This window comes from Rutilus rutilus (genome assembly GCF_951802725.1).
Source record: "Rutilus rutilus genome assembly, chromosome: 15".
Classification (NCBI taxonomy): Eukaryota; Metazoa; Chordata; class Actinopteri; order Cypriniformes; family Leuciscidae; genus Rutilus; species Rutilus rutilus.
This window is the reverse complement of record NC_140220.1, coordinates 13,028,661-13,056,489: the sequence shown is the minus strand read 5'-3', so window position 1 is coordinate 13,056,489 and position 27,829 is coordinate 13,028,661. Positions and strand designations below refer to the sequence as shown.

The window sequence follows — 27,829 nt, the reverse complement described above, 5'->3', positions numbered from 1 at the left end:
GTCATTTAGAGCACTAACCCTACACTAGTTCAAGACTGGTGAATGCTGGTGACTTCTGAATAACCTTCGGTGGTCACCCCTGTATGACCCCAATCTGAGGAACAGTCTGGGGGGAATTCAAGGAGTGTTTGAGCCACCCCACATGAAACCAGGCGGCCAGACAGATCTCATTCACAAAAATCATTTTATTACGGTTTTACTTTCTACTTTTGTATTATATCAAATTTAAAAACAAGTTTGATTTAGCATATTTTATATGAGTTATTATGCCGAATGCAAACAAATGTACTTAAAACAAAAAATAAACACAATATCCGCCAATTACATAGGCCTATAAATTGCAACACACTCTCATACCTATTTTAGTGAATTGGTGGCTAATTCATATTAATTAATATCTCATTCCAATGTTTTCATACTATATGCTTAGGAGTGGACCTTTATTTTCTTTAAAAAAAATAATGTTTCTGTACTAATCACATCATACAAATTCATGTGAAATTGCCAGCTCGGGAAATAGTTACATTTTCTCTTGGGATCGGGTTGATAATTGCTTAAATTCTACCATTTGCCTGACTGAAATTATGCTATTCCTTTTGGCACACACATTATAAAAAAGGAAATTGTTACCTTAAGTAGGCATTTCTATCTGGTCTGTGTTGCAAAAAAGCATTGCAAGCCTAAGTAGATCACGGAAACTAATAGCATCAATGGTCTCTATCTAAGCCTTACATTACGTTTGGGAAACACAGTCCTGATTCTTTAAAATGACTTTTGCTGGTGTAACTACATTTAATCAAGTTGTTTCAGTCATATTAAATAACATTTTTACATATTTAGGTTTTCCAGACAATGCATTTTACAGTCTCCAGCTTGGTACTGTTGCTATTGATGGTTGAATAGTTCAGTAGCCATTGAAGCCAAGATCTTTAGTTCAATTCCCAGGAAATACATTAACTTAAAATATGTATAGCCTACTTTGAATGCAATGTAAGTTGCTTATAAAAACATCTGTCAGATACATAAATGTTTGTTCTTTCTTGCATGTGTTCAGGCCATGTTATAAATAACATTGCAATATATTTACTTAAATTGTGTGTTTCTAAATAATAATTAGTCATGGTTATAGTGTTTAAATGTTATTTTGCACAAACACAAGTAGGCTACACATGTGCTTAAGTCATCCGCCTGGCTATGTGTTATCTGATTGTTGTCGTTTGTGAAACCCCTCCTCCCCCCCTCCCCCTGAGCGCGGCCCCGATCCAGCCAGCAGCGCCGCAGAGTTCAGTTCACTCGGGCCGGGGAGAGGAATTGAGAGGGGTGCCGCGCGGCTCCAGGACAAGACCCGATAGTAAACTGACTCGGAATGGATACTCACGACACATATTTACATCTCCGTAAGTCGCAGTGTCTTTTCATTTCCTGTTGCTGCTCTTCTGTATCATCTTTGCGCAGTTGCCCGTGCTGTTTGCTGCCACACGCGTGCGTGCCGTCAAAGTTTAATTAAACAACTTCGCTGATGAACTTCAGTTCAGACTGATTATTGTCCTATCAACCTGCGTGCTTTGCTATTGGTCAGGTGATCACGCCGCGGGTTACAGGCACGGTTGGCATTTTAATTGCATTTATGTAATCAATCGCCCTCAAAGCACGCCTGTTGTGTCGGATTCGTTATGTATTGCTTTTGAGAAGATTTCCAGTCGTGTACAGCATGTAATAGGAATGAATATTCCGCGACTTGTTTCAGGAGTGAAGGCGAATGACATATTACTTTAGACAAAGTCAGAGACAACTCTAGCCAGTTCTAATGTTAGTCTATAGTGTTGAGTAGACTAAAAAAAGTGTTGAGTAGACATAAGACTCGAATCAAATAAGTAGCCAGTTTGACACACCTAATTAAAGTGCATGACGCTCTTAATCCAATTTACTTGACGTTGTCATGTTAAGTTGTAATTAATTTACTAAATGCTTAATTATGTATTCAGATTAAAAAACGTCAGCAGAGTACAATAGATTAGCACATGTTATTATACCCTTAAATATAATTTAAGATGTTTTGTGTGTTGCAATAATGTAGGTTTTTGGTTGGTCCACTCTGGTTAGCTGCAATGGTTGACCAACAGCTATCATGTTTTGACCATCTTGAGCTGGTTTGACCAGTAGGCAGCTCCAAGATGATCTACTAGCTTATACCAGCTAATGACCAGCTTGAAACCATCTTCCATGTTCCAAAACACAGCTACCTGCTTAAGCTGGATTTTCCAGCAGAGCAAGAATTCAGCCTAATGTACATCCTTTTGAGGTAATATCAGATGTATTTATTATTTTCGATGAAGAATATGTATCAACAATGTTCTTACTCTATGTATTTTACAGAGATTTTTTAGAGCAAACACAAGCATAGTATGCTGTATTAATAAGTAGGGTTAAAGTTGTTGTGGATAACAGAGAGAGAGCTTCATGCAAAAAGCTTTAAGAATGGGAACTAATAATGATGAATAAATATAGAATATAAATGCTGTAAATATGATACAGTCATGTGACGTAATGATGTCCAGGTTATTTCTGTTGCTTTTAGAACCAGACAGACACTCTGCAGGTTTTGAACTTTGAACCAGGTTAACAAGGTTAAATTAATCACAGTGATTAAGTGAACAGCTATACACATTCAATTCCCTTTTAATTACATTTACATGTATGCATTTGACAGATGTTTTATCCAAATAACATGCATTCAGGGTTTATATTTTATTGGTTTATGCATTTCCTGGGAATGGAACCCATGACCTTGGCATTGCTAGCAGCAACATGCTATACTGTTTGAGCTATAGGATTTTTTTTGATGTCACTGAAGCCATCTGTGCCTTTACTCTCAGCTTATTCTTGTGGCTTTCTGTAGACTTTCAGAGAAGTGTTTATAACTGACAACATTCCTCCACCTTTAACAATGTGAACCCACTCTGCAAGTCCAAAGACACATAGATGAGAAAAAAAGGACACGTGTGTTACAGTCATCAGACAGGAGTGGCTCAGAGGCCTTTGTTATTGTCAGCTGTACACATGCTTTCAAACTGATCGCAGCGGTTTCTGTAGATTTCCTATGCGCTTAAGGCTTTCAACATGTGACTCACTGAGCAGCCTTGCCCTTAACATCACTTTCAAGAGAGTCAGAAAAGCCCAGCTTTTGGGGAAAAACAGAGGATATGCATCCATGAGAAAAGAACGTATTGGAGTGTGTTCTTTAGGCAAATGATCCTGTCAGTCTTTAGATTTTTAAAGATCATGACCAGCTGATTGTACTTATTAATTCTATTAAAATTGGATGATTATTAAGATTAGGCTAGTCCTTTTAAGGAGCAGTTTGACAATTCATATATGCACTGTCATAACCTTTACACCGGTGGTGTTGCTACTGTAGATAAATGTATAGCTGCTATAGATAAATGAACTAGATACTATTTCGGACCTCAGCTCTTATTAGCTCCTCATTCTGGATATATAAACATGCTGGAGTAATATAAGTCTGGGGTGAAGTAGACTGGGGCAAGGGTGGAAATCTATTTTGATCGCTGGACATGTTCTGAGTGCTTCCTTGAGGACATGCTGCTTTGAAATGTTTGACGTGGACCCTTGCATCACAGTAGCGGGGTTGAACTGTGTTTGCGACTTCGCGTGCTTGTCAACATGGGTTGCAGGCTGTAAAATGTTTGAGGAGAAGTCTCTATGCTCACCAAAAACGTATGCTCACGTTTATGTGATCCAATACAGTGATTTGGGGCTCACTGCTCAAGAAACAATTCATAGTGTTATCAATGTTGACAAAAGTTGTGGTGCTTATTATTTTTAAGGATTCTTTGATGAATACAACGTTCAAAGTAACAGCATTTATTTGAAATGTAAAAATGTAAAACTCTTTACTAGGAATGCACTGATTGGATTTTTTTGGGCAGATACCAATACTGATTTTAACAAACAGCTATTGGCCAATTCTGATACTGATACTTGTCACTTGCTCATTTATTTGAACCTTTTTCATTAAAATAGATTACTGTTTTGATCATGTTTTAAATGAGCAAAGTTCAAAAACACATGTATTAAGGTATACTAGCTAGTTTATTGCTGCATCATCAAATTATTTTCATTGAACATGGATTGGATCCTTTTAACATTCAACAGCCCAACATTATATAAGAGGCACAAATAAGTCAACATGGCAACCTTCAGAGATTATTTTTGCTATCAAATATTTCTTATTAACAACTAACTTATATTTGACTTGTTATTATAAAACATTACATATTTCTTTAACAAATAGAAAGACATTATAATTAACTGTCAGTTTATATATTGGCTTTTTTCATGCTATAGCCGATATACCGATGGTTTTAAATTGATAAAAAATCGGCCGATTTAGTATCGGCGGCCGAAACATCAGTCCATCTTTAGTCTTTACTGTCACTTTTGATAGAGTTAAAAGCACCCTTGCTGAATAAAAGTATTAATTTCTTTTTAAGAAAAATCTTACAGACCCCCAAATTTGTAATAGTAGTGTGTACATATTCACACCCTCTTAATTATCCCAAGTCTAAGACTTATTAAAGATGGAAGATGATAATAATGTTTGTTAAGTTTAATAATGTTTTAAGTTTAATAGTGATGTCAATGTCTAATGTTTTTGTTAGCAATAAGAAAAATGCAAGGAGATGGAGAACCTAATACTATTGTTTTGGTGATGTGAACTTCTAAGGCAGCTCCAATTGTGTCAATCTTCTGTGTGATCTCAACTCTCTTTTCATTCAGACTGATCCATGTGGGGCATTGCTTTTATTGGATGACATATTAACAAGGCTTTTTTAGATTTACCCTAAAGACATTCTGTTATAAAGTCAGCTCTCTCTCTACTGTCTCTCTGCCTCAATGAAACTGTAATGGCATCATTATTGATCTATCGTAGGCTTTAGTAGAAAGTGCTTTCAAGGGATCACTGTTTAATTTTATAATTTTTTTGCACCGTTTTTTTGCAATTAATTTGGCTCAAAATCCTCCGTTGACTTGATGCTGATATGACACTGATATTTAATTCAGTAAATATGAAGTTGCAGTTGTTTGACCTCATTATACGATGTCATAACTTGTCTCGGTTTGTGGTCGGTAAGATTATTTAATGTTTTAAAAGAAATCTCTTATGCTCACCCAAGGCTGCATTTATTTGATTAAAATACATTAAAAACAGTAATAATGTAAAATAATATTACTATTAAAATAACTCTGTTCTATTTTAATATATTTTAAAATGTAATTTTTCAGCAGCCATTACTCCAGTCTTCAGTGTCACATGATCCTTCAGAAATCATTCTAATATGCTAATTTGGTGCTTCAAAAACATTTATTATTATCAGTGTTGAAAACAGTTGTCCTGCTTAATATTTTTGTGGAAACTTAATTTATTTTTGTAATAATGTAAAAGTTATTTACTGTGATCTTTGATCAATTTAATGCATTCTTGCTGAATAAAAGTATCAATTTCTTAAAAAAACAAAACCCTTTGGAACACGGTTATGTATATTATTTGAGCTCATTTTTCTTCCTGTTCAGTGCTAATGTTGATTCATTGCACTGTCTTGAGATAGAAGTACATTAGAAAATAGCAGGTGTGTGAGAGAAGGCTGCCAGACTTGGCTGTGAACTATTCTTCATAGTGTGTGTGCATGTGTGAGAAAGAGCTGTCATTGCCAGTTTACTGACTTAAAGGATTAGTTCACTTCAGAATGAAAATTTCCTGATCATTTACTCACCCCCACGTCATCCAAGATGTTCATGTCTTTCTTTCTTCAGTCAAAACGAAATTAAGGTTTTTGAGGAAAACATTCCAGGATTTTTCTCCATATAGTGGACTTCAATGGGGTACAACGGTTTAAAGGTCCAAATTGCAGTTTCAGAGCAGCTTCAAAGGGCTCTAAACGATCCCAGAAGGAATAAGGGTCTTATCTATCGAAACGATCTGTCATTTACAACCAAAAAAATAAATAATTATATAGTTATAGATAATTATAATTATCCTTGAGATGGTTCTACACCTTCATTTGAGTCCAGCTGTGTTTGATTATACTGATTGGACTTGATTAGGAAAGCCACACACCTGTCTATATAAGACCTTACAGCTCACAGTGCATGTCAGAGCAAATGAGAATCATGAGGTCAAAGGAACTGCCTGAAGAGCTCAGAGACAGAATTGTGGCAAGGCACAGATCTGGCCAAGGTTACAAAAAAATTTCTGCTGCACTTTAAGGTAGGGTAGGTAATCCTTTTTCTAAAAAAAACACATTCCAAATTTGTTTAAACTGTCTTTATATACCAATACATAATTAAAATGTAAGTACTCTGAAAAAGAAAATATAAAAATCGAGTGACTGTAGACCTTTTAATCTGCAATAAACACAGCTCATTATTTCCATTCACTCCCACCCCCTCGGGAGATGGGAGAAAGTTGTAGTAAGTCAACCATCACTGCAGCCATCCACCAGTCAGGGCTTTATGGCAGAGTGGCCCAACGGAAGCCTCTCCTCAGTGCAAGACACATGAAAGCACACCTGAAGGACTCCAAGATGGTGATAAATAAGATTATCTGGTCTGATGAGACCAATATAGAACTTTTTGGCCTTAATTCTAAGTGGTATGTGTGGAGAAAACCAGGCACTGCTCATCACCTGTCCAATACAGTCTCAACAGTGAAGCATGGTGGTGGCAGCATCATGCTGTGGGGGTGTTTTTCAGCTGCAGGGACAGGACGACTGGTTGCAATCGAGGGAAAGATGAATGCGGCCAAGTACAGGGATATCCTGGGCGAAAACCTCCTCGAGAGTGCTCTGGACCTCAGACTGGGCCGAAGGTTCACCTTCCAACAAGACAATGACCCTAAGCACACAGCTAAAATAACGAAGGAGTGGCTTCACAACAACTCCGTGACTGTTCTTGAATGGCCCAGCCAGAGCCCTGACTTAAACCCAATTGAGCATCTCTGGAGAGACCTGAAAATGGCTGTCCACCAACGTTTACCATCCAACCTGACAGAACTGGAGAGGATCTGCAAGGAGGAATGGCAGAGGATACCCAAATCCAGGTGTGGAAAAACTTGTTGCATCTTTCCCAAAAAGACTCATGGCTGTATTAGAGCAAAAGGGTGCTTCTACTAAATACTGAGCAAAGGGTCTGAATACTTAGGACCATGTGATATCTCAGTTTTTCTTTTTTAATAAATGTGCAAAAATGTCAACAATTCTGTGTTTTTCTGTCAATATGGGGTGCTGTGTGTACAATAATGAGGAAAAAAAAAGAACTTAAATGATTTTAGCAAATGGCTGCAATATAACAAAGAGTGAAAAATTTAAGGGGGTCTGAATACTTTCCGTACCCACTGTGTATATATATATATATATATATATATATATATATATATATATATATATATATATATATAGGCCTATATATATTATCCGCAACGGAACGGATTGAAGGGCGCGTCCGAGTGAAGACAGTGCGGCGTGTGCGTGAGCCACACGAGAAAACACTGTATCCGCTGGATGACTTTGAGCGCACCGCCAACGGTGTGTGTGTGTGTGTGTGTGTGTGTGTGTGTGTGTAACCATAGCGACAAAACGACCAACTTTCGGATCCTGCACTTTAGCCTATAATTTCGTTTTTAAAAATTGAATTATGTATTTAAAAGTTGCAGAATGGATTCATTTGGAGACTCCGAAATCAGCAGAGATAGGCAGGCATTTGCTTAGATGAATTTGTGTCTTTGATATCTAACTAAACATTAGGCCTAATCCAAGTTTATAATTGTGTATCTTTAATTTGATGTTACGATTTCATCTACACATTAAGTATAATTTCAATTGGTTACATATTTCTCATTCTTTAGACAGTTGTTGGAGGAGCAAGATGGTGTTGGAGGTGTTTGATGTTTTGTCAGATGAAGATCTCAATCCTCTAATAGTGCAGTAACAGCCGTCATGCAATTGCTACACATAGTTGATCTCACCCAGTCTGCAAAAACATTTACAGTGAGCTCACAGTCACACACATGACATGGTCTGTCTCTGTATTGTTCTGCCTGTGTAGTTGAAGTGATACCATCTAATATGTATTGAATGTAAACTGCAGCTGAACCCTAGTATGCTGCTGTTCTTGAATTCATACAAGTTATAGCTTAGCTTCAACAATAGTCTGTTTTTTTTTCTTTTTTCTCCGGTCTCGACTTGGTCTCTGTCTTGGTCTCGACTTGGTCTTGGTCTTGGTCTTGGTCTTGGTCTTGTCTTGGTCTCGATACTCTCTGGTCTTGGTAGTGTCTTGGTCTCGGTTTAGGCGGTCTTGACTACAAGTCTATTGCCCAGCGACAGCCCCGAAACCTGAAGGATCTGGAGAAGGTCTGTATGGAGGAGTGGGCCAAAATCCCTGCTGCAGTGTGTGCAAACCTGGTCAAGAACTACAGGAAACGTATGATCTCTGTAATTGCAAACAACGGTTTCTGTACCAAATATTAAGTTCTGCTTTTCTGATGTATTAAATACTTATGTCATGCAATAAAATGCAAATTAATTAGTTAAATGTTCATACAATGTGATTTTCTGGATTTTTTAGATTCCGTCACTCACCGTTGAAGAGTACCTATGATAAAAATTACAGACTTCTACATGCTTTGTAAGTGGGAAAACCTGCAAAATCGGCAGTGTATCAAATACTTGTTCTCCCCACTGTATGTATATATATTCTTTTTAACCACAAATGCTCGTCTTACACTAGCTCTGCGATGTGCCACGCATTACATAATCACGTTGAAAGGTCATGCGTGTTCCAGTTCAAAAAGGTAGGGTAAAGCGAAAAACTCCATCTCATTTTCTCCGCCAACTTCAAAATCGTCCGACATCGTTGGTTTACCTTTTATTTATTTATTTATTTATTTATTGTGTAAATGGCGTTTGACTTAGTCTTTGCACGTTCACTTAATAAACACTAGGTCGGTACTTCCGCCTATGTCACGTGTGACCTTTTAACATGATTACGTAATGCGTGGCGCATCGTAAAGCTAGTGCAAGACGAGCATTTGTGGTTAAAAAGTATATCAATGTTTTTTTTTTTTTTTTTTTTTTTAGAAAGTGACAGATCGTTTCGCTAGATAAAACCCTTATTCCTCGCCTGGGATTGTGCAGAGCCCTTTGAAGCTGCATTGAAACTGCAACTGTTGTTGAAGTCCACTATATGGAGAAAAATCCTGGAATGTTTTCCTCAAAAACCTTAATTTATTTTCAACTGAAGAACGAAAGACATGAACATCTTAGATGACCTGGGGCTGAGTAAATTACCAGGAAATTTTTATTCTGAAGTGAACTAGTCCTTTAATAGAAGTATTCATATGCCCATCTTTCTGTTATATTATGGTAAATTATAGAATTTATTTGATAATCAGATGTTTACTGTAAATATAATCTTAAAATTTGAATCAAACAAATTGCTTCTTTATTTAAATCTCACACACACTTGAGCACACTTCATCCCTGGCCGGGCAACAGGTGGCTGATAGATTTAATGATACCCTGAGCCTCTTTCCGGGCAGACGTGGTCTGTGCAGAAGGAGTCTTGTCAAAGCTTGGAGGGAGGCTGATCTTTGTGGCAGTAAACGGTTCTTGCTGGATTCAATCGTTGATAATCCGAGTAATCCCATAAACGAGCAGACTCCTCCCCGCGGATCCTTCCCCTACGGCCGTCCTGTTTCGCTCATATCCCATCTGTTCCATCAGCAGAGTTAGTCTGTGTTCGGACAGGTGCTCTACTGTGCCCGGTAAGGTTTAGTTGAGTGGTGCTCGCGGTCATGTGGCATCCGCCGGTGTTGCCTCTTCACGGTCAGAGTCACGGCAGAGAGAATGGTCACTACAACCACCGTGAGTATCTGAGAATAATGGCTGGTCCCAAACTGCTATGCTTATGCTCTCAGGAACAACACGACTGGTGCATCCTAAGGGAAGATGAGATAACTGTGCTATGTAAGACAATTGGAAAAACACTTGTTTGACTAATTTTGAAATCTGATTAGATTGTGATACTTGCAGTTTTAGGGATGTGTTGGTATGTGTTTTTTTATCATGAGTAAAGCTGTTGTACCTTTTTTTTTTATTTCTAAGCAAGGGATTAACCGCTTAAATTCACAATTACAATTGGTTTGTAAAGTAATTATTATTGGTTGGACAAACGAATAGTCCCACCCCAAAACTGATTTTTTTCATTGATTGTAAAAATTTGTTTAATTGTAACTCAAAATAGTCAGGTTGATTCAATCATATTTAATAATATATTTTACTTACTCAACCAATACATGAAGAATTTGTAGTTTTTTTTGTTGTTGTTGTTGTTTTTGATTGATTGTTTTTTGGTGGGAGTTTGCTTGATTTTGGTTTATTTTATTCTGAATTTATTTTATTATTTTATTTTATTTATAATATATGTATTATACGCTAAAGGGTTTTTAAAAGTCTCTTTTACTCACCAAGACTGCATTTATTTGTTCAAACATACAGTAAAAACAGTCCTTATATATATATATGTGTGTGTATATGTATATGTATATGTGTGTGTGTGTGTGTGTGTGTGTGTTGTAGCTTGTTTGTAATTAACCTGTAACCTCTGCTCTCAGCCGTTGACAGTGAGAATAGTCTACTTGGCAAGGCTCTTTACTCTAATGCTGTTTAAATGGAGTATTGCGGATATTTTTGGAAAGTCTGCTTGGATCAATCTATTTTCGGTACATCACTTTATATCTCACACATTTGCAGTACTTCACCCCCTCACTTCTTTTCTTCTCTGTTTCTCATGTGCTCTTTCTACACATTCACCATCTCTGTCTCTCTCTGACAATAGTTCTGTTGAGGGCATTTGTGGGTGTGGGTGTGTGTAAATACTTTTACTGACAAGGACAAACTCCCATTTGATCGCACAATAGAAAGCGGTGACGGAAGTTGTCGTCGCTGATTGACGGTCAGTTACTCTCTGTTGTTCTTTCTCTTTCTGTTTCTACCTTTCTCTGAATGTTGATGCAACAAATAAAACTTGCCAATTCTTAGATAGTGAGCTTGCATTCATTAATGTTTGCATGTCTCATTTTACAAATGAATGTTAAATGAGATTACATAAATTAACCTTTGGAGGACATCTTGGTGTCTTTAATAATGGTATACTTGTTGTTTTGGAAATGAGGGCTAAAACATACATTGCAATTATGTTGACATAACCTTCTAATTATCAGGTTTGTCTAGGCTTCTTAATTCCAGTGATGACAAATATTAACCCAAAAATGACAATTCTGTCATCATTAATTTACCCTCATGTTGTTCCAAAATTTTATGATTTTCTTTCTTCTGTGGAACACAGAGAGTCAAGGGGGTTCAAAACAACATTGGACATCATCTACTTTCATTCTATGGACAAAAAACAAACAAAAAAACTATTTTTCAGAATATATTTAAGATGAATTGGAGCACCGACTCTAAGATTAACCCCATCACCAGTACCTGACCTCATTGATGATCATGTTTTTCTGTAGTTGTGTTCCAATATATAGAGGAAAACCTTCCCAGAAGAGTGGAATGCATTAGGGAAGGACCAGCATTAATGTCTGGTTTTGTGATTAAGAAGCACAAGTGGGTGTGGTGTCCACATGCTTTATCCATAGTGTAGTTTGTTTACTTTAACCCAAATGTTTCTTTCTGTAAAAGTTATTGGCAGGCAATATGTCAGCTGGTATTGTTTCTCCATGAAAATTGATTTTATAAACATACTTGAATAACTGCTAAATAGGGGCGGAATGGATCGCAGTGATCCGTACGGACCAGACCCCACGGTTCTTAAAGTGACAGCACACACCTAATATTCCTACTGTTGTCTGTGTCATTAATATTAACTAGTGCAAAATGCCCGTGCAAAATCAGTTTTTGTCTGTGTTTTTAGTAATTGTTGGTTTGGTGTGTTTGAGTGCTCATTGTTACAATTACACAGCAAAAGTTCAGTGACATTTTTATTTATACATGGTAGAAAGCACACAGTGAACTCCGAGAAAACGCTATGCTTGAGCAAACAGTTTGTGAATAGGCTACTACAAATGATGGCCGTGAAAGAGACTGTGAACGCATTGAATAGGATATGTTTAGTTGGTGAATAGCATAGGCTACTATTACACAGTAGCGATAACGTTAAGCGCACCAGAATGAAATATAATATTCAGAAGTAAACAGCATAGCTGACTTACAGATTCAGTTAACATCCACAAATGAATAAGCGCGTCGATTCAGGGAGCAGTGCAAAGTGCCCGTGCAAAAACAGTTTTTGTGAGCTGATCGCCGTCACAAAAGTTGAGGAGATATTTCTTGGCGACGGCTGATTTCAACAGTTTCAATATGATAAAAAATAACTTTTATATTGATTCAATGGATTAATTGCATTTTGAAAAAAAAAAGTGTCATGAATTTATTGCATTTTTGGGGAAAAATAATCAGTTTTTATAATAGATCTTTGAAAATCAAAATCTGGATTTGAATTGTTTATGTTATTATAACCTAAAGATGCTATGTGAAAGTTTGAAACAGAAAATAGTGGTTTTCATCTTGCCACTTTCTTGGTAAAGTAAACACATTTTTACTCAAATTAATCAAAATGGATTTATCACATTCTGGAACCAAACTATAATATTCAGAAGTAAACAGTGTAGCTGACTGAGTGTTTATGTCAGAATGTTTATTTTTAAACCACAACCTTCTTGGGGCTTCTTTGACCGATACAACCCTCTAATGTCAGAATGTTTATTTTTAAACCACAACCTTATAAAAATGATATATTTAACGATATCTTTTGCATTTCTCATCCAAACAACGTCAAACTTGGCACTGCACTTACTCGTGCCCGTGGCAAGACACCTGTCGAATTTGAAATCCATCGGACCAACGGTTCGAGAGATATGCGGTTAACACACACACACACACACACAGACAGACAGACAGACGGACATACAGACAGACAGACGTTTCTGTAATTTATAGATAGATAAAACGACAAAATACAGCTTTAAGAAATATGAAACTATATTTAATTTCTACAGTGAACAAATAGTGTTATTTTACATTTAGGCTTAATTATTAATTTCTGTACCTTTGTAAATAACTTTGTAACTTTGTTATTTAGTATTCATCTCTGATTGTAATTTGTATATTTGTTCTAATTTTCTAAAGTAAATACTTTTTTGTGTGTAAAATGTGTATGCAGTTGTTGCTCTGAGAAACTTGAGAGCTGCTTTCTTTATTGTTAGTCAATAAATAAAGTTTATTATTATTATTATTATTATTAGTTTAGATGTTAGCACATGAAGCACATTTTTGGGTTACATTTCAAGGTTTCCCTATGAAGAGTCCTCTCTGCCAGTAAAACTGAAAACATCTATTGACTTTTTATGGTTTGATTGAGATTGTTGGTTTCAGATATCCCAAGACAGCTTGTTTTCTAGAAAGTTAGAAAGTTTCGACAAACTAGAAAGTTTATTCTGAAGGTTGAGAGAGTTGTGCACATATATTGGGGTGGGTGTTAACTGTTTCTACATGTCTCTTATCTGTCTCGGAAGAAATTTGATCCTCTGTTAAACCCTCAAGAACAAGCACAGTTTCAGGAATTTTGGAACAGAAATTGTTGTCTTGGGTAATTTTCCTGGCTAGTGTGACCCTTATCCAGTGTTTCCTACTGTTTGTTTTTTTGTTTGTTTTGTTTTTGTGCAACAACAGCAGGAGATAACAGTAACAGTAATTTTTTTAAAGAAATTAATATTTTATAATGCATTTAACTGATCAAACACTTTTACATTTGTTACAAAAAAATATTTGTAATTACTACAAAAATATTAAGCTGCGCAACTGTTTTCAACATTGATATGATAATAATAAGAAATGTTTCCTGAGCACCAAATCAGCATATTAGAATGATTTCTGAAGGATCATGTGACACTGAAGACGAGTAATGATGCTGCAAATTCAGCTTTGCCATCACAAGAATAAATCACATTTAAAAATATATTCAAATAGAAAACGGTTTAAATTGTACTCATATTTAACATAACTTAATTTTACGTTTTATTTTTAATTATTATGTTTTAATGTAGTTTTTGTCAAATAGGTGTTTCGTGTAGGTCATATACATTTTGTGGCCTTGTTGAGAAAAAGAGACTTCTTTCAAAAACATTTAAAAAATCTTACCGACCCCAATCTTTTGAATGGTAGTGTACATATATTCAGTGAGTTCTATCAGTGAAGGATTAGTCAGACAAACAGTTTGAGAGTCTTTTTGACCTGGCTGGCTAATAAGACTCATCATTTAATATAAATCCGACTATTTTGGGAACCAGTGAATATAATGCAAATATAGTAGACGGGTCATCTTGACCTTGTTTTGAGGTTTGCAGTTCTCCAGAATTCAGGCTATTGAGGGTCAGCCGCTGCTTTTGAATTGTTTTCACAGAGGTCTGGCTGCCGCTGAACACTGTTACTTCACGATATCTTGTGCAATGTTCAGTGAAACAGCGAGTGGATCTCTGCTGATTGTTACATTGTGACATTTCCAGGGGTCATCAAGTGATATCACAAACATTAATCGTTTTTTTTAGTCCATTACTATACTATCCTCAATTCTACAGATTGTCAGATGTCATATGATCTCGATGTGACAGGATGTTTTGAAACTGATTAATGTTCCTTTATTTCCTGTGGAGTTTTTTTTTTTCCAAATGTCAGCATTTTTCTGATGTCCATTTTCAGACTGTAACGTTTAGTGTACAGTATTACCCATCCGTCTGTGTCGATCATTCTATCGTTCTATCATCTGTCTGACTGTCTGTTTTTCTGTCTATCTGTCTTTGTTACTTTTTCATGTGTGACTATAAAGCAGTTGTCAGCAGAAGTTATTTGAAATCTGAGTGATGCATGTGACAATGTGGTTGTTTTGAACAGATTAATACAGAGGTTACTACTGGACACACTCAGAGTTCATTGACTTCATTCCGCTTCACTCAAGTCAAAATACTCTATTATTCTTTAGTATTCACTTAACTCTTACCTTGTCAAGCACTCACCCTGTCATCCACATACAGCAGCAGTTATAGGCCTACAGTACAGTATATCTTTTGTGCAACAGAACACACACACACAAACACAAAATCAATCTAGAAAATTACATTTCATCAGTAATAGTGTTAGACAGTGCTCAATACTGCTCATGAAAAAATCCCAACATGTCCCAGACCTCCTGAGGCATGCATGAGTCCACCTCTGTCAGCGATTCTGGGGACATGAGCATAAACATAATGCATTATTACAGCAGTACTGATAAGAAAAACATGAGAGGGGGAGTGTCTGTGTACATTTGTATGCGTTAACATTTTAAGAACGGTGAATGAAATGTTTAGGTAGTAAAGATAGTATTATTGCCTGTAATAAAACATTTTTAGAGACAGATATGTTCAGAAGTAAATAAGATTACAAGAGGACGTTTATTGGCAGCACCCACGTGTAGATGCTATCTTCAGTGTATAGGTTAATCATTCACATATAAAGACTGTGTGTGCCGATAAACTAGTTTATGATATGGTTAATGAAGTAATGTTGGTAACTGAAGTATAGTGTGTGTGTGTGTGTGTGTGTGTGTGTAGTCCTGGGCTTTGGGGGATTATGGACACATGGCGGTAGTCAGGGTTGATTTAATGTCTTCCAGCTCTCCACAGCAGACTGGAATAGTGTTTGTTGCCCTTCCCTCAACCCCCATCTTCTTAGCTAAAGTGTCTGTAAATTGGTTGAGTTTACTGCCATTATTGATCAGATGCCAACTTCATTTAGGACAGAAATAAGCGATTCAAAAGATTAAGGAAGATGGGAACCTTTTTGGCTTTCATAAAGTGGGTGTGTGTGTGTTTGTGTGGTTCCAGCCAATAATATGCTGCTAAATCTAAAAAAGCTAACTGTCAAAACCTGCTTTTAGGGACGTCCTTAGGAAAAAGTCAAAAATGGACTTTAATAACATGGCTTTATTTTGAAAAGTTTTTCTTTTAACTAGCTATTTTGCATTATAACCAGCAGTTTAAGTTAGCTTATTGCAAGTTTTTACAATTTTTCTTTTCTATGGAATCACATTCAGTATTTTTTTTATTCTGAAAAGTGCTGCATTGTTTGTAGTTGATACATTCTATTAAATAAATGAATCTAATCTAATTATCTGAATCTAAAATAATAAAATGTAATAAAATAATGTAATAATAATAATAATAAGTTATATAATGTTATAAAAAAAAAAAGCACTGTAAAAATAAATGAATAAATTTAAATGCTGTGTGGTTGCCAGAATAATTCTGTTAAGAATACAGTAAAAATGTAAACATATTTACAGAACAGATTTCTCCAAAAAACAAATACATTTAAAATGGAAAATCAAACTTTAGCAAGACCACGGTGCTGCTACTAACATCTGTTTTGTTCTTTTAACATATAATGACATTCACCATAATAACACTGGTGGTAAAGAGAAAAGCCACATGATGAATCAAAGTTCATCATAAGTAGCTTTTCCACAAGCTGCCGGGAATATGTAAGATTCACACAGTGTCATACACACAAACACAAAACACCATCATGGTAACACACATGACACTAAAATAATGCAATAAACATAATTTCAAAACAAGATTTAACATTTAACTCTTAATCTACATACATAACTGATAAGAAAAACCTATGAAACATAATTATTAAAATAAAAAAACACAAAATGTGAAGTGTCACACAAGGACTTGTGGGAATGTCAGCTTACAGTTTTTCACTGTAAATTATATGTTGATTTGTTATTTTTACTTTCAAAAATGGTACATTTAACAGTATTTTACTGTAAAAAATGTTAGGTTAGATCTATTACAGTTTTTCTCCATATATAGTACGAGAACTTGCTGTTAACCAATTAACAGGTTTTTACTGTCTTTTACAGTTAATTATTTACTGTGTAAAAAAATAAAAATCACTAATTATTTGAAAACAATAGAAGTCTAAATCACTATTTATATATCTAGATAAATGTGTGTCTTTTCTTTTGTACATTTTGTAATGGCGCACTCTCTTTATGTGGTCCATGTCGCTTTCCAATCTGCTGTTCAACTTTGTAAGTATTTGTAAATCTCTGTTAGCAAGCAACATTGATTTTGTTTTTCTCTTTTTCCCATTTTGCATTTGTTTTCTCAGAGGAACAGTGTTATTAATAAACAATCGATAAAAAACAGTGAAAGAAAAAATAATTTTATTATATGCAATACACAAATAATACAATAATAATGATAATTATTGTCTATGAAATAATCTATTAATAATAATAGATTCAGAATGAAATATAGGATAGAATAGTTATTGAACTTTCCCTCTCTCTATCATGTCATTGTGAATTATTAGTTAGTTAGTTAGTGAGAGGCTTAATGAATTAGAGCCCTGCTGGAGACTCCACACATCAGCTGACCAGTAATTAACAATCAGAAGATTTTAGCTAGCCCCCTCTAAATCCTGTTGTGTTCCAGCCCTTGAATCCGTGACTAATGTGAGACTGAGGGCTCCTAGTCTTGTCATGTTCATTGAAACGTCTTTTCCTGTTTTGAGTGTACTATGAGGATACTGATCGTTTTTTGCAATGACAATGTACGTGATTGTGCCTGCACTGGCCTGTGCAATTTCATGTGGTCTCCTCTGAACTTGATTGTAGTCTACCAAAGGCTGCACTTTGCTATCAGACAGCTGGACAAAGGTCATGGGCACTGCAGTGTCATTGTGAAATCCTGATGAATGTCTGGCACATGGACTGTCTCAGAAGAATAAGACCTGAATTATCAGCCAAAGGTTGATGCATCTAAACATACAAAAGTTGTTTATAACTTTGAAATGCAAGTCTGCAGAGTTAGAGATAAAGTATCCTGCCATCTACAGGATTTCAGTTTTGATATCTTCCATTATACTTGTATATTTTTGTATGTTTTAAAGTCAAAATAAATTGCACAATCCATTTTATTTCTGTATGTCATATATTTTGGAGTTAAAGGTAAGAAATATATATATTGTGATGAGGGGAATCCTATAACCCACAAAAAATATCGGCATTAATTTGATCGTCAACATTAGTTTGCCGTGTGTTTTTTTTAGATGCAGTACCAAAGCCATAAAAATGTTGTTTCACGCATTTTACTTTTGTAGTCTGATTTGAATGTAATCGATCCGGTGGGACATTTGAGGATAGGCTGACATGTGGATCACTGGTTGGCCCTGTTTCCTAACTACCAAAGGCATCTTGACCATCCGCCACAGATATTTTCCCTTCTGCCCAGAGACTTAAGACACACACACACACACACACACACACACACACACACATGCAACCAGCTTGAAAGAAAGCAGACTGACTGTGTGTTTATAACAGTGTCTGAGTGCTGTAATGCTTGATTTTGCCTAAGTTAATAATAAAAAAATGCTGGATCTATTCAAATTTGAATGAAAGAAACACAAGATTTAAATACACTCTTATCTCTCTAATATTACATAAGAAGCTAATTAAAAAAAACTCAGGCCATGACTCAAGTACACTGAAATGTTTGGACAGAAATTCACATCATAAATAAGTTTGTATGCATTTTGTGAGCTTGACAGAAAATGCTTCTCATTTAGCAAGTTTAAGAGGTTCATTGTTCAAAACTACATTTCCCATTATTCTCAGCATGACATGAGAATGATCAAATATATAGATTAAATGTAATAATTAAAGGAAATGTTTTGTCCTGATTTGAAATGATTGTTGCGTATTGATTATATTGATTATGGTATTGTACTGTAGGTGATAGCTTGACTATTAGTAAAATACAAGAGCTAAATAAAATCTACATTAATTTTATTGTCAAAATCTTTCAAGTTCGCTGAACAATATCAAGTTGGTAATGGTCATAATTACATTAAATTGTTATGCATTTTGTGCACTGTTAGCAAGCTATAAAGCTTGATAGAATTCTTAACATGAGAATAATAGATGATTTAGATTAAAGATAATGATTAAAAAAGGAAAATGTTTTGTCTTTGTTGTTGTGTATTATGGTATTGTATTGTACTATAGTTGATAGCTTGATAGCCATTTAGTAAAATACGAGGGCTAAAATCTACATCAATGCCTGATGATCACTCTCTCTGGGTTTATTTTGCAGTAATGCATTAAGCAGTAAAATAAAATAACCTGCCAGTAAATATCATAAAGAGTTACAATCACCTGGTCAGTTTATCTGACCAAACCATGAATGAAAGTTTTGTATTGCACATCATGTCATCTTGTAATCATGTTAATTTAATCTTAGAATAATTTGATTTGATCTTCATCTTGATGAATGATGAAATGAGTTAACGGATTGCAACACTATCGGTATTAGCAAAAAGGTGCAACCTTTGCCCTGTGTGTGTCCTTGTACTACGTTAGATAGATTATATGTGCTTGTTCTGGTACAAACTACCATTACCAGTATGTAGCACTCCATCAGCTGCTGAACGAATGGTTAAAGCAGAACAGATTTAATAGACTCTGTCAAGTGTACTCTTCCATTTACTCAAACAGCACATTTTTTATTACACATTACACAGCACAGATTTATACCTTATTAATGGAGGAAATGTATGTTTTGCAAAGGCACTCATGCCTCCACAGGTACTTGATGTTCCCGCGGGCACAGCTACTCGGTTCTCTGACGTCTGGACATGCTAAAGAAAAAGTATTTGTTGCGTCCTGATATATTTATACTGACATGTCACATTTTTTTTATGTTTACACTGTAAAAAAGATGATTTTTTTTCAAAGTTGTAAATAATTCCGATTATTGGAATACGGTTTGCAAGAAAATACTATTTCAGTTTCAAATTTCACATTTCATTCAGCGTGTCACTTGCGGTTTCTTTTTATTTCTTTGTGAAATGTACTAGTGAATTCTGAGTGAATGTCATTAGCAATAATTTTTGCACTACATTTGAATTCCTCTTGTCTAATATGAATCGCTCTTTTCATCTCTTCATAGACGCTAGTGCTCTTAATTCACCCCCCTCTCAGCCGTCACCCATGAGCTCCATGGTGGGTCATCCGTCCGTCATCAGTTCCTCCCGCCCACTGCACTCTCCCATGAGCACCCTGGGCTCATCAATGAATGGCCTGGCCTCTCCCTACTCAGTCATCGCCCCGTCTCTGGTCTCACCGTCCATTTCCTTGCCCTCTACACCCAGTATGGGCTTTAACACTCTCAACAGCCCTCAGGTAAGAACCTTCCCATAATGCTGTGCTCTCTCAGGCTGAAACCAACTAAAAGCAATAAAATCAGAGTCTAGCATGCCAACTTAGAAATGAGCTTTTCTTTCTAACTTGGGTACATATACAAAAAGTTCTGTCATGAAACTCTAGATGGCACAGGCTGATAGGTCTTTAAATCAATCAGCTTGCTATCACATCATCCTCTATATGGCACAGCTGATTGGTGCCTGCTGTGTCAGTACCCAATGAGCTGAGCTCGCTGCCCAACCTTCAAACACTTGCAACGCACTATCGGTGTAAGTATTGGCAGTAGCAAGTCCCGTACTTGCTCTGCAGCAGCAGCAATAACCAATAACGATTCCAATACCATGCCAAACACTCAGAGTTGTCATGACAGAATTACATTTATTTGAATGTCGAGTACTGTATATTGTCCCCTTTTAAATAAATAAATGCAAATCTCAAAAGCCCAAAATAAATCTACTCACAAACATTTTGAAATAGCAGTTTTAAATCATTGTTATCGGACTGCCATAACAATCATTTTCAGTCAAAATTATTTAAAATAATGATAAAATGTACAAAATTAGATCATTTGACCTAAATGTAGCATGTTACTGCATTACATACTTTACAATATTTAGTATGTAGTAAGCTAGTATTTTCAATTCTGAACATTTAAGCTATGCACTGTAATGTGCATCACGTTGTATCATGAATGTCACTCATACTGTTGCCCTGGTGTTACAGAGGTCAGCTTATGTTTGTGTGTGTGTGTGTCTCATTTCTCCCTGGAGGCCAGAGAAAGCCATTGACTCAGACAAACGTTTTAGGCTATTAGTCCAATGAAAGGACATCAATAACTGTAAGAGTATGTACCGACAGACACTCAGGGTCTAAATATGCTTGAAATTATTTTGAAATGAAAAGAAAACGTGTTGAAAAGCTTGCAATGCTGCTGTAGCACACGCCATTCATTTTGCCTGGTGTTTCTTCTGAAATTGTTACATGGGTGTTTCTTGGCCACTTTTTGGAGTTTTATCTCATCAAAATAAAGGCAAAAAGTGAACCCAATATTTATTTTTTATATTAAAAAAATTTCTGACAGTCAAAGAGTGAAATTATCATATTTATTGTGTGAAAATGATCAATGATGGTTTTTACCCATATTACAACAACAGAAAGTAAAGAAAAAACAAGGTACGTATCACAGACATGGTTGTGTTATTTCCAATCAAGCTATCTTTTGTCAAGTTATTAAAAATGTCAGAAAATGTAATTGTGTTTAGGCATCATAAAATTAGCCTTAATGCGACAAAGAAGTTTCAGTTTTCTACCAATATAATTTCTGTCAAAGAATGTTATCAAACGAGTGTTATTTTATGTATATTTATGTACTTCTTGTATTCCTCATTTCTTAGTTGATTTGGATAAATGTGTCTGCTAAATTAATATATGTAAATAAATACTATTATAGTATTTATTTATATTTATATTAATATTTCAATGTTTACATTTTAGTTACATTCTTATTTGTTAAATTATTTTTGTCATTTTTATTAGTTTTTGTTTTGTAATATTTATATAGCTTGAATATTTATTTGGCCATATCCTGCCACCTGCAGGTTGAATGAAGTAGTGCAGAAAATAACGTGATGGAAAAAAAGTACATTCTCCTGAGAGAGACAAAATATCCCTCCTCCCCTTTGAAATGTGATGTCAGTGCTCTCACAGCTACGTGTGTAATGGCCTTGTAAGGGTGAAGTCTGTTTTTGTGAGTTTGTGAGTGTGTTCTTGTGGATTCATGTGTTTTGAATGTTGAACTGCTGTTTTGTGACATAAACTCTACTCGTGTTTGCACTGTATGATTAATTGTTTCTCCTCACCTCTCTTCCTGTCTCACAGATGAACTCTTTGAATGTGAATTGCTCAGAAGACATCAAGCCTCCACCAGGATTGGCTCCGCTGGGCAACATGAGCAGCTACCAGTGCAGTAGCCCTGGATCCCTCTCCAAACACATCTGTGCCATTTGCGGAGACCGATCTTCAGGTACAACTCAGAGATGTTTGGATGTTGCATTTGGTTTTGGTTTGGAAGTTAATGCAAGATACATCTCCATCTCTTCTGGGGTTCATGACAAATGTGGTTGTGTTTGCAGGGAAGCACTATGGTGTTTATAGTTGTGAAGGTTGCAAAGGCTTCTTTAAAAGGACAATCCGAAAAGACCTGACCTACACGTGTCGAGAAAACAAAGAGTGCCTGATCGACAAACGTCAGCGCAACCGCTGTCAATACTGCCGCTATCAGAAGTGCCTAGCCATGGGCATGAAGCGGGAAGGTTTGTGTTTGCTCCATAATTAAGTTTGAGCACTTAAAGACACTGAGGATAGGCCTTTTGGAAATTGTTTCTTTGACCTTTGAATTTCTGTTTTGTTTTGGGTGGGTTTTTTTTTTTTTGCTGCCTTTGTGGCCAGGTCACTCTTGTAAAAGAGATTTTGGTTGCAGTTTATTTTACAGTCCTGTCCCGCATGTGCATACTATGTACTTATTATATTAATTACAATAACTAGGTACTAACCCTAAACCTACCCCTAGACCTAACCTTAACCCATGTAGTTACATGATATTACCCTGTACTTTCTTAGGCAAGCACATACTGCAAAATAAAGTGCAACTGAGATTTGAATTTTAATATTATGCTTTATTATATTATATATTATTGGTAGTATTTCTATCATAACCTTATATGACCGCTTTTATAATAGAATATATTATATTTATATTATAAATGTGTTTTATAATAATATCTAAAATATACTTTAAAATAAAATAAATCAAACCAAAAAAAATGGAAATAAAGTAAAATATATTTTAATATAGCACAGTTAAATAGAGGTTATTGGTGCACTATAAACTGTATAGTCCTAAAGAATTTTCAAATGTGTGATAATTCTTAATTACGCTGATTTTGAATGTACTCATTTACTCTGCTCTGCTTGACCTCTGTGATTTCCCCGCAGCGGTTCAGGAAGAGAGGCAGCGCGGGAAGGAGAAAAGTGATAATGAGGTGGAATCAACGAGCAGTTTTAATGAAGAAATGCCTGTGGATAAGATTCTGGATGCAGAGCTTGCAGTCGAACCCAAGACTGAGACATACACAGAGAGCAGCCCTGGCAACTCTGTAAGACACAGACATTTGGTCAATTACAATTTACACAATACATATCTGCTGACTTTAGCCTTATGGAAAAACATTTGGAAAAAAAAAAAAAAGTAAATTACTTTCTTTCTCTTTCTCTTTACATCTTCGGGCCTCTCTCCTCAGACAAATGACCCAGTCACTAATATCTGCCATGCAGCTGACAAACAACTGTTCACTCTGGTGGAGTGGGCCAAGAGAATACCTAATTTCTCCGATCTGCCTCTGGATGATCAGGTCATTCTACTTCGAGCAGGTGTGTGACACACACTCACACAGATACACGGCCAATATACATGGCCAGGATACTGAAGTTACTGTTTACAAACAAGCGCTAAACTGAAACACACTTCAAACCACCAGCAGTGTATTTAAGTATAATTTATATACTATTATAGTATTTATTCATCTTTTGAATTAGCTTTTTTTTTTATATATATATTTTCAGTTTTTTTTTTGTGCTTTTAGCATTTTTATTACTATTTTATACTATTTTTTTATTTTTCTATATAGGTTTAAGTTTTATTTCATTTTTTTGTCATTTTAGTACTTCAACTTCAACTTTTAGTTGCAAAGGTAGCAGTTTTCATTTTTGTATTTTAAGTTTAGGTTATTCATCTAATATTTACATTTTATTTTATTTCAATTGTCCATAGTCACTCCAGGTCAAAGGGTCAGACAGAACTGTGTTGGTTGTGTAAGTGGGAATGCTGACCTCTGCTGGACAAACATCGCTAATGAAGAGCACTGTTTTGAGTTCATGAAGACAGAGGGAGATATAGAAATGATTTTCCTGCTATTCATGTCATTTTTCTCCATCAGGATGGAACGAGCTCCTCATTGCTTCATTCTCTCATCGCTCAATCACGGTTAAAGATGGCATCTTGCTGGGCACAGGTCTTCATGTCCACAGGAGCAGTGCTCACAGTGCAGGTGTGGGATCCATCTTCAACAGGTGAGGATCTTGTTTGTTTAGAGAATAATCAGAAAATCTGTAGACTTTTTTTTATTACACCTACTCTGTGTGTGTGTGTGTGTGTGTTTGTGTGACAGGGTACTGACCGAGCTGGTGTCTAAAATGAAGGATATGCAGATGGATAAGACAGAACTAGGCTGCCTTAGAGCCATCGTCCTCTTCAACCCTGGTGTGTTGCTCATTGCCATCTATAGACACTTGTCTGCCGCATAGATAAAATAAATCATTTTATTTCATTCGGAGTTCTATAATATAATGTAATACGATATAATATAATATAATCAAGTTAAAGGGATATTTCACTAGCCTGGTAATACCAAACTCTGCTACTTCGCTTTGCTTCGTAGACAGAGTCTGGCATGGCATAATTGAAAAGCGTTTTCTTTCTCGCGGGGAGGCGCTTGTCTGAAGTTTAAAATCATTGGTTCCCGTAAGCCAATCACATAACGTTTGGTTATGGCGTGTGTTATGCGCATGCTCAGCCGCATCTAACTTCCACTGTAAACACATGTATGATGCGAAAACAAAACCATCGAGCGAAATACCGGAGTGAACATGGCTGTGAACGACTTTTGCAGATTATGTGAAGTAAATCTACGCATCCACGGTACAATCAGCGTCTACGTCACGGCTCTCAGCCCGCCCTCTGTTCGTTGATTGGCCGGCTGTTTTCAGGCCGGAGGAAAACGGAAAGCTATTACGCTGTCTCAGACTGAGTACAAAAGCGAAATGAAATTGAGCGGAAGTAAGAAGTCTGACGTAGTCAGGCTAATATTTCACCCCAAAATTGTACAAATATTATATTATATTACTCATAATATAATAATATTTTAGGTGAAAAATCCCTTTAACTTATATTATATTATATTATATAAAATATTCAAGGGATAGATTATCTAATAATATACATTTTTAGGTGAAATATCACTTTAACTTTATTATATTATATTATATTAGATAACATTCTCAAGGTAAAGGGATAGTTTGCCCAATATAATATAATATAATATAATTCCCAATAATTCTGTCATTATTCTAAATCCAGTGATTTTTTTTTTTTTTTTTTTCATGTGATTACAGTGAATAGGAACTTTAGATGTAATGACATTTGTGAGATGTTGATAGACATGATTAATCATGCAAATTGCCTCTTCTCATAGACGCTAAAGGCTTGTCCAACCCAGTGGAGGTGGAGGCACTGAGGGAGAAAGTTTACGCCTCACTGGAGACCTACACCAAACACAAATACCCTGACCAGCCTGGCAGGTACAGCCCTACACATGTTTGTTCAGTAAATACTGATCATATCTATTGCTCATTCTTAATATTATCTGCTATCTTCTCTCGCTGCTTAACAGGTTTGCTAAACTTTTGTTGCGTCTCCCTGCCCTCCGATCCATCGGGCTCAAGTGTTTGGAGCACCTATTTTTCTTCAAGCTGATTGGAGACACACCCATAGACACTTTCCTAATGGAGATGCTCGAAGCGCCTCATCAGATCACGTGACACGAGTTCCAATGGACCATTTTTTTGTACATATTATTATGTAACTAATATAATAACGAACTTGATTGAAGATATTGCAGTACGCTGCATATTTTATACCAAGCACAAATTATTATTATTATTTTATTTTTTTTATTTACAGGGGAAACAGAGTAATTTTATTGGTATTGTATTGAAAAGAAATGTTTCTGTAAATAGATAATATCAGGTATACATTGTGGTAAGACAATGCAATAAAGAAATTATATTTTATTCAAGGAATATGTTTATCAAACCCAAACAATAATTTCTAAAATGAAGTTTTGAAGTTTAAATTCTGTCCAAATAAATATTTAAATATTTAAATGCTATGTCCTTTTTACTTTTTTTTTTCTTTTTTTTTTTTTTTTTTTGAATAAAAAAAGAAAGAGCAAGTTGTCATTTTCAATCAACCTTATTTTACTGAAGCATCTAACCTTTTTCCCCCTGCAGAACCAAAAGCCTTTAAAGAGCATAAATTGCAGCAAAACACTATCTCATAAACATTATCTGGTTTAGTGAGCACCGCCCGCTAGATGGCGCCATTTAACGATACAAACCATAATTTAACTTTCACTTTATAACATGTGACTGCTGTGGCTTCCTCATTTTGTGTTTGCTAATCCAGTTTGAACTGTAACATGTTAAGATTTCTTACCCAAACTTACCCAAAAAAATCTTTTGTATGAATTTCTAAAAAGTAAATTTAAATAAAAAAAGTCCTTATTTATTAGCTCATGTTAAATCATATAATCTGTACTGTTTTCATTATGTTTTTTTTTTTTAAACTTTATTTTTTTTTATTTTGACAAGAAAAAAAAAAAAAAAAAAAAAAAAAACAGACAGACAGACAGACCAAGGGACATCAGGCAAAATTATCGTGATTAACAGAATTGCTCAACATCATATGAAACAGGAAAAGAAAAAGATAAGGGAAAAACAATAAATACATAAAAATAAATAAATAAAGGCTTATACATCTCAATTTGTATTCAGATAAGATATCCATTTTTCCCAATATGCTTCACATTTCTTTCGGGCATGTCTTAGAGAAAAAGTCAAATGTTCCATAACATAAATTTCCCTAACTATTTCTATCCATTCAGCAATTGTCGGGGAATCTTTACTTAACCATTTCTTAGTTATTGCTTTCTTGCTACCTGCTAAAAGAATTTGTAACAAATATCTATCTACCTTTCTCAGCCCTGTAGGTAGATTTCCTAAATATATAACACTGAAATTAAACTCGAGCTCTGAGCCGAGTATTGACTTTATTGCTTTCACCACCTCTATCCAATACAAAGAAATAATAGGGCATTCCCAAAAGATATGAAAGTGACCAGCAGACATATTACCACACATTCTCCAACACTGCATGTTCAGAATTGTTACTCTGCGCCTTTTTTATATTAGGAGTTATAAAAAATCTTAAAGTGTTTTTCCAGGTGAATTCCCTCCACAGACCTGAGCTGGAAGTGGTAGATTGTGTCCTACATATATTCAACCAGTCATCTTCGCTTATCTCTATGTTAGCTTCTTTCTCCCACCTCTTTTTTACATACATTGTTGAGAGTCCCCTGTCTAACTGTAGACATGAATATAACCTGGAAATCAGTTTTCTGTTAGTATTACCCTTATATGCATCAACAAATACTCTAATCAGGTCCATTCCCTTCTCTCCGGTAGTTTTAATATGTTTATCAAAGTGGTGTCTCAGTTGAAGGTATCTGAAAAAGTCTTCTTTCCCTAAATT

General features: G+C 35.6%; 1 protein-coding gene across 1 annotated transcript; it reads left to right on the top strand.

The window, feature by feature from the left end:
* Positions 1 to 1,205: 1,205 nt before the first annotated feature.
* On the top strand, positions 1,206 to 26,400 carry rxrgb (retinoid X receptor, gamma b). The gene is made up of 10 exons (XM_084432247.1): positions 1,206 to 1,397; positions 20,150 to 20,382; positions 22,282 to 22,426; positions 22,536 to 22,715; positions 23,398 to 23,558; positions 23,703 to 23,832; positions 24,399 to 24,531; positions 24,630 to 24,721; positions 25,713 to 25,818; positions 25,911 to 26,400. The coding sequence occupies exons 1-10, from the start codon at positions 1,367 to 1,369 to the stop codon at positions 26,056 to 26,058; spliced, it is 1,359 nt and encodes a 452-aa protein (XP_084288373.1). The 5' UTR covers positions 1,206 to 1,366; the 3' UTR covers positions 26,059 to 26,400.
* Positions 26,401 to 27,829: the final 1,429 nt, after the last annotated feature.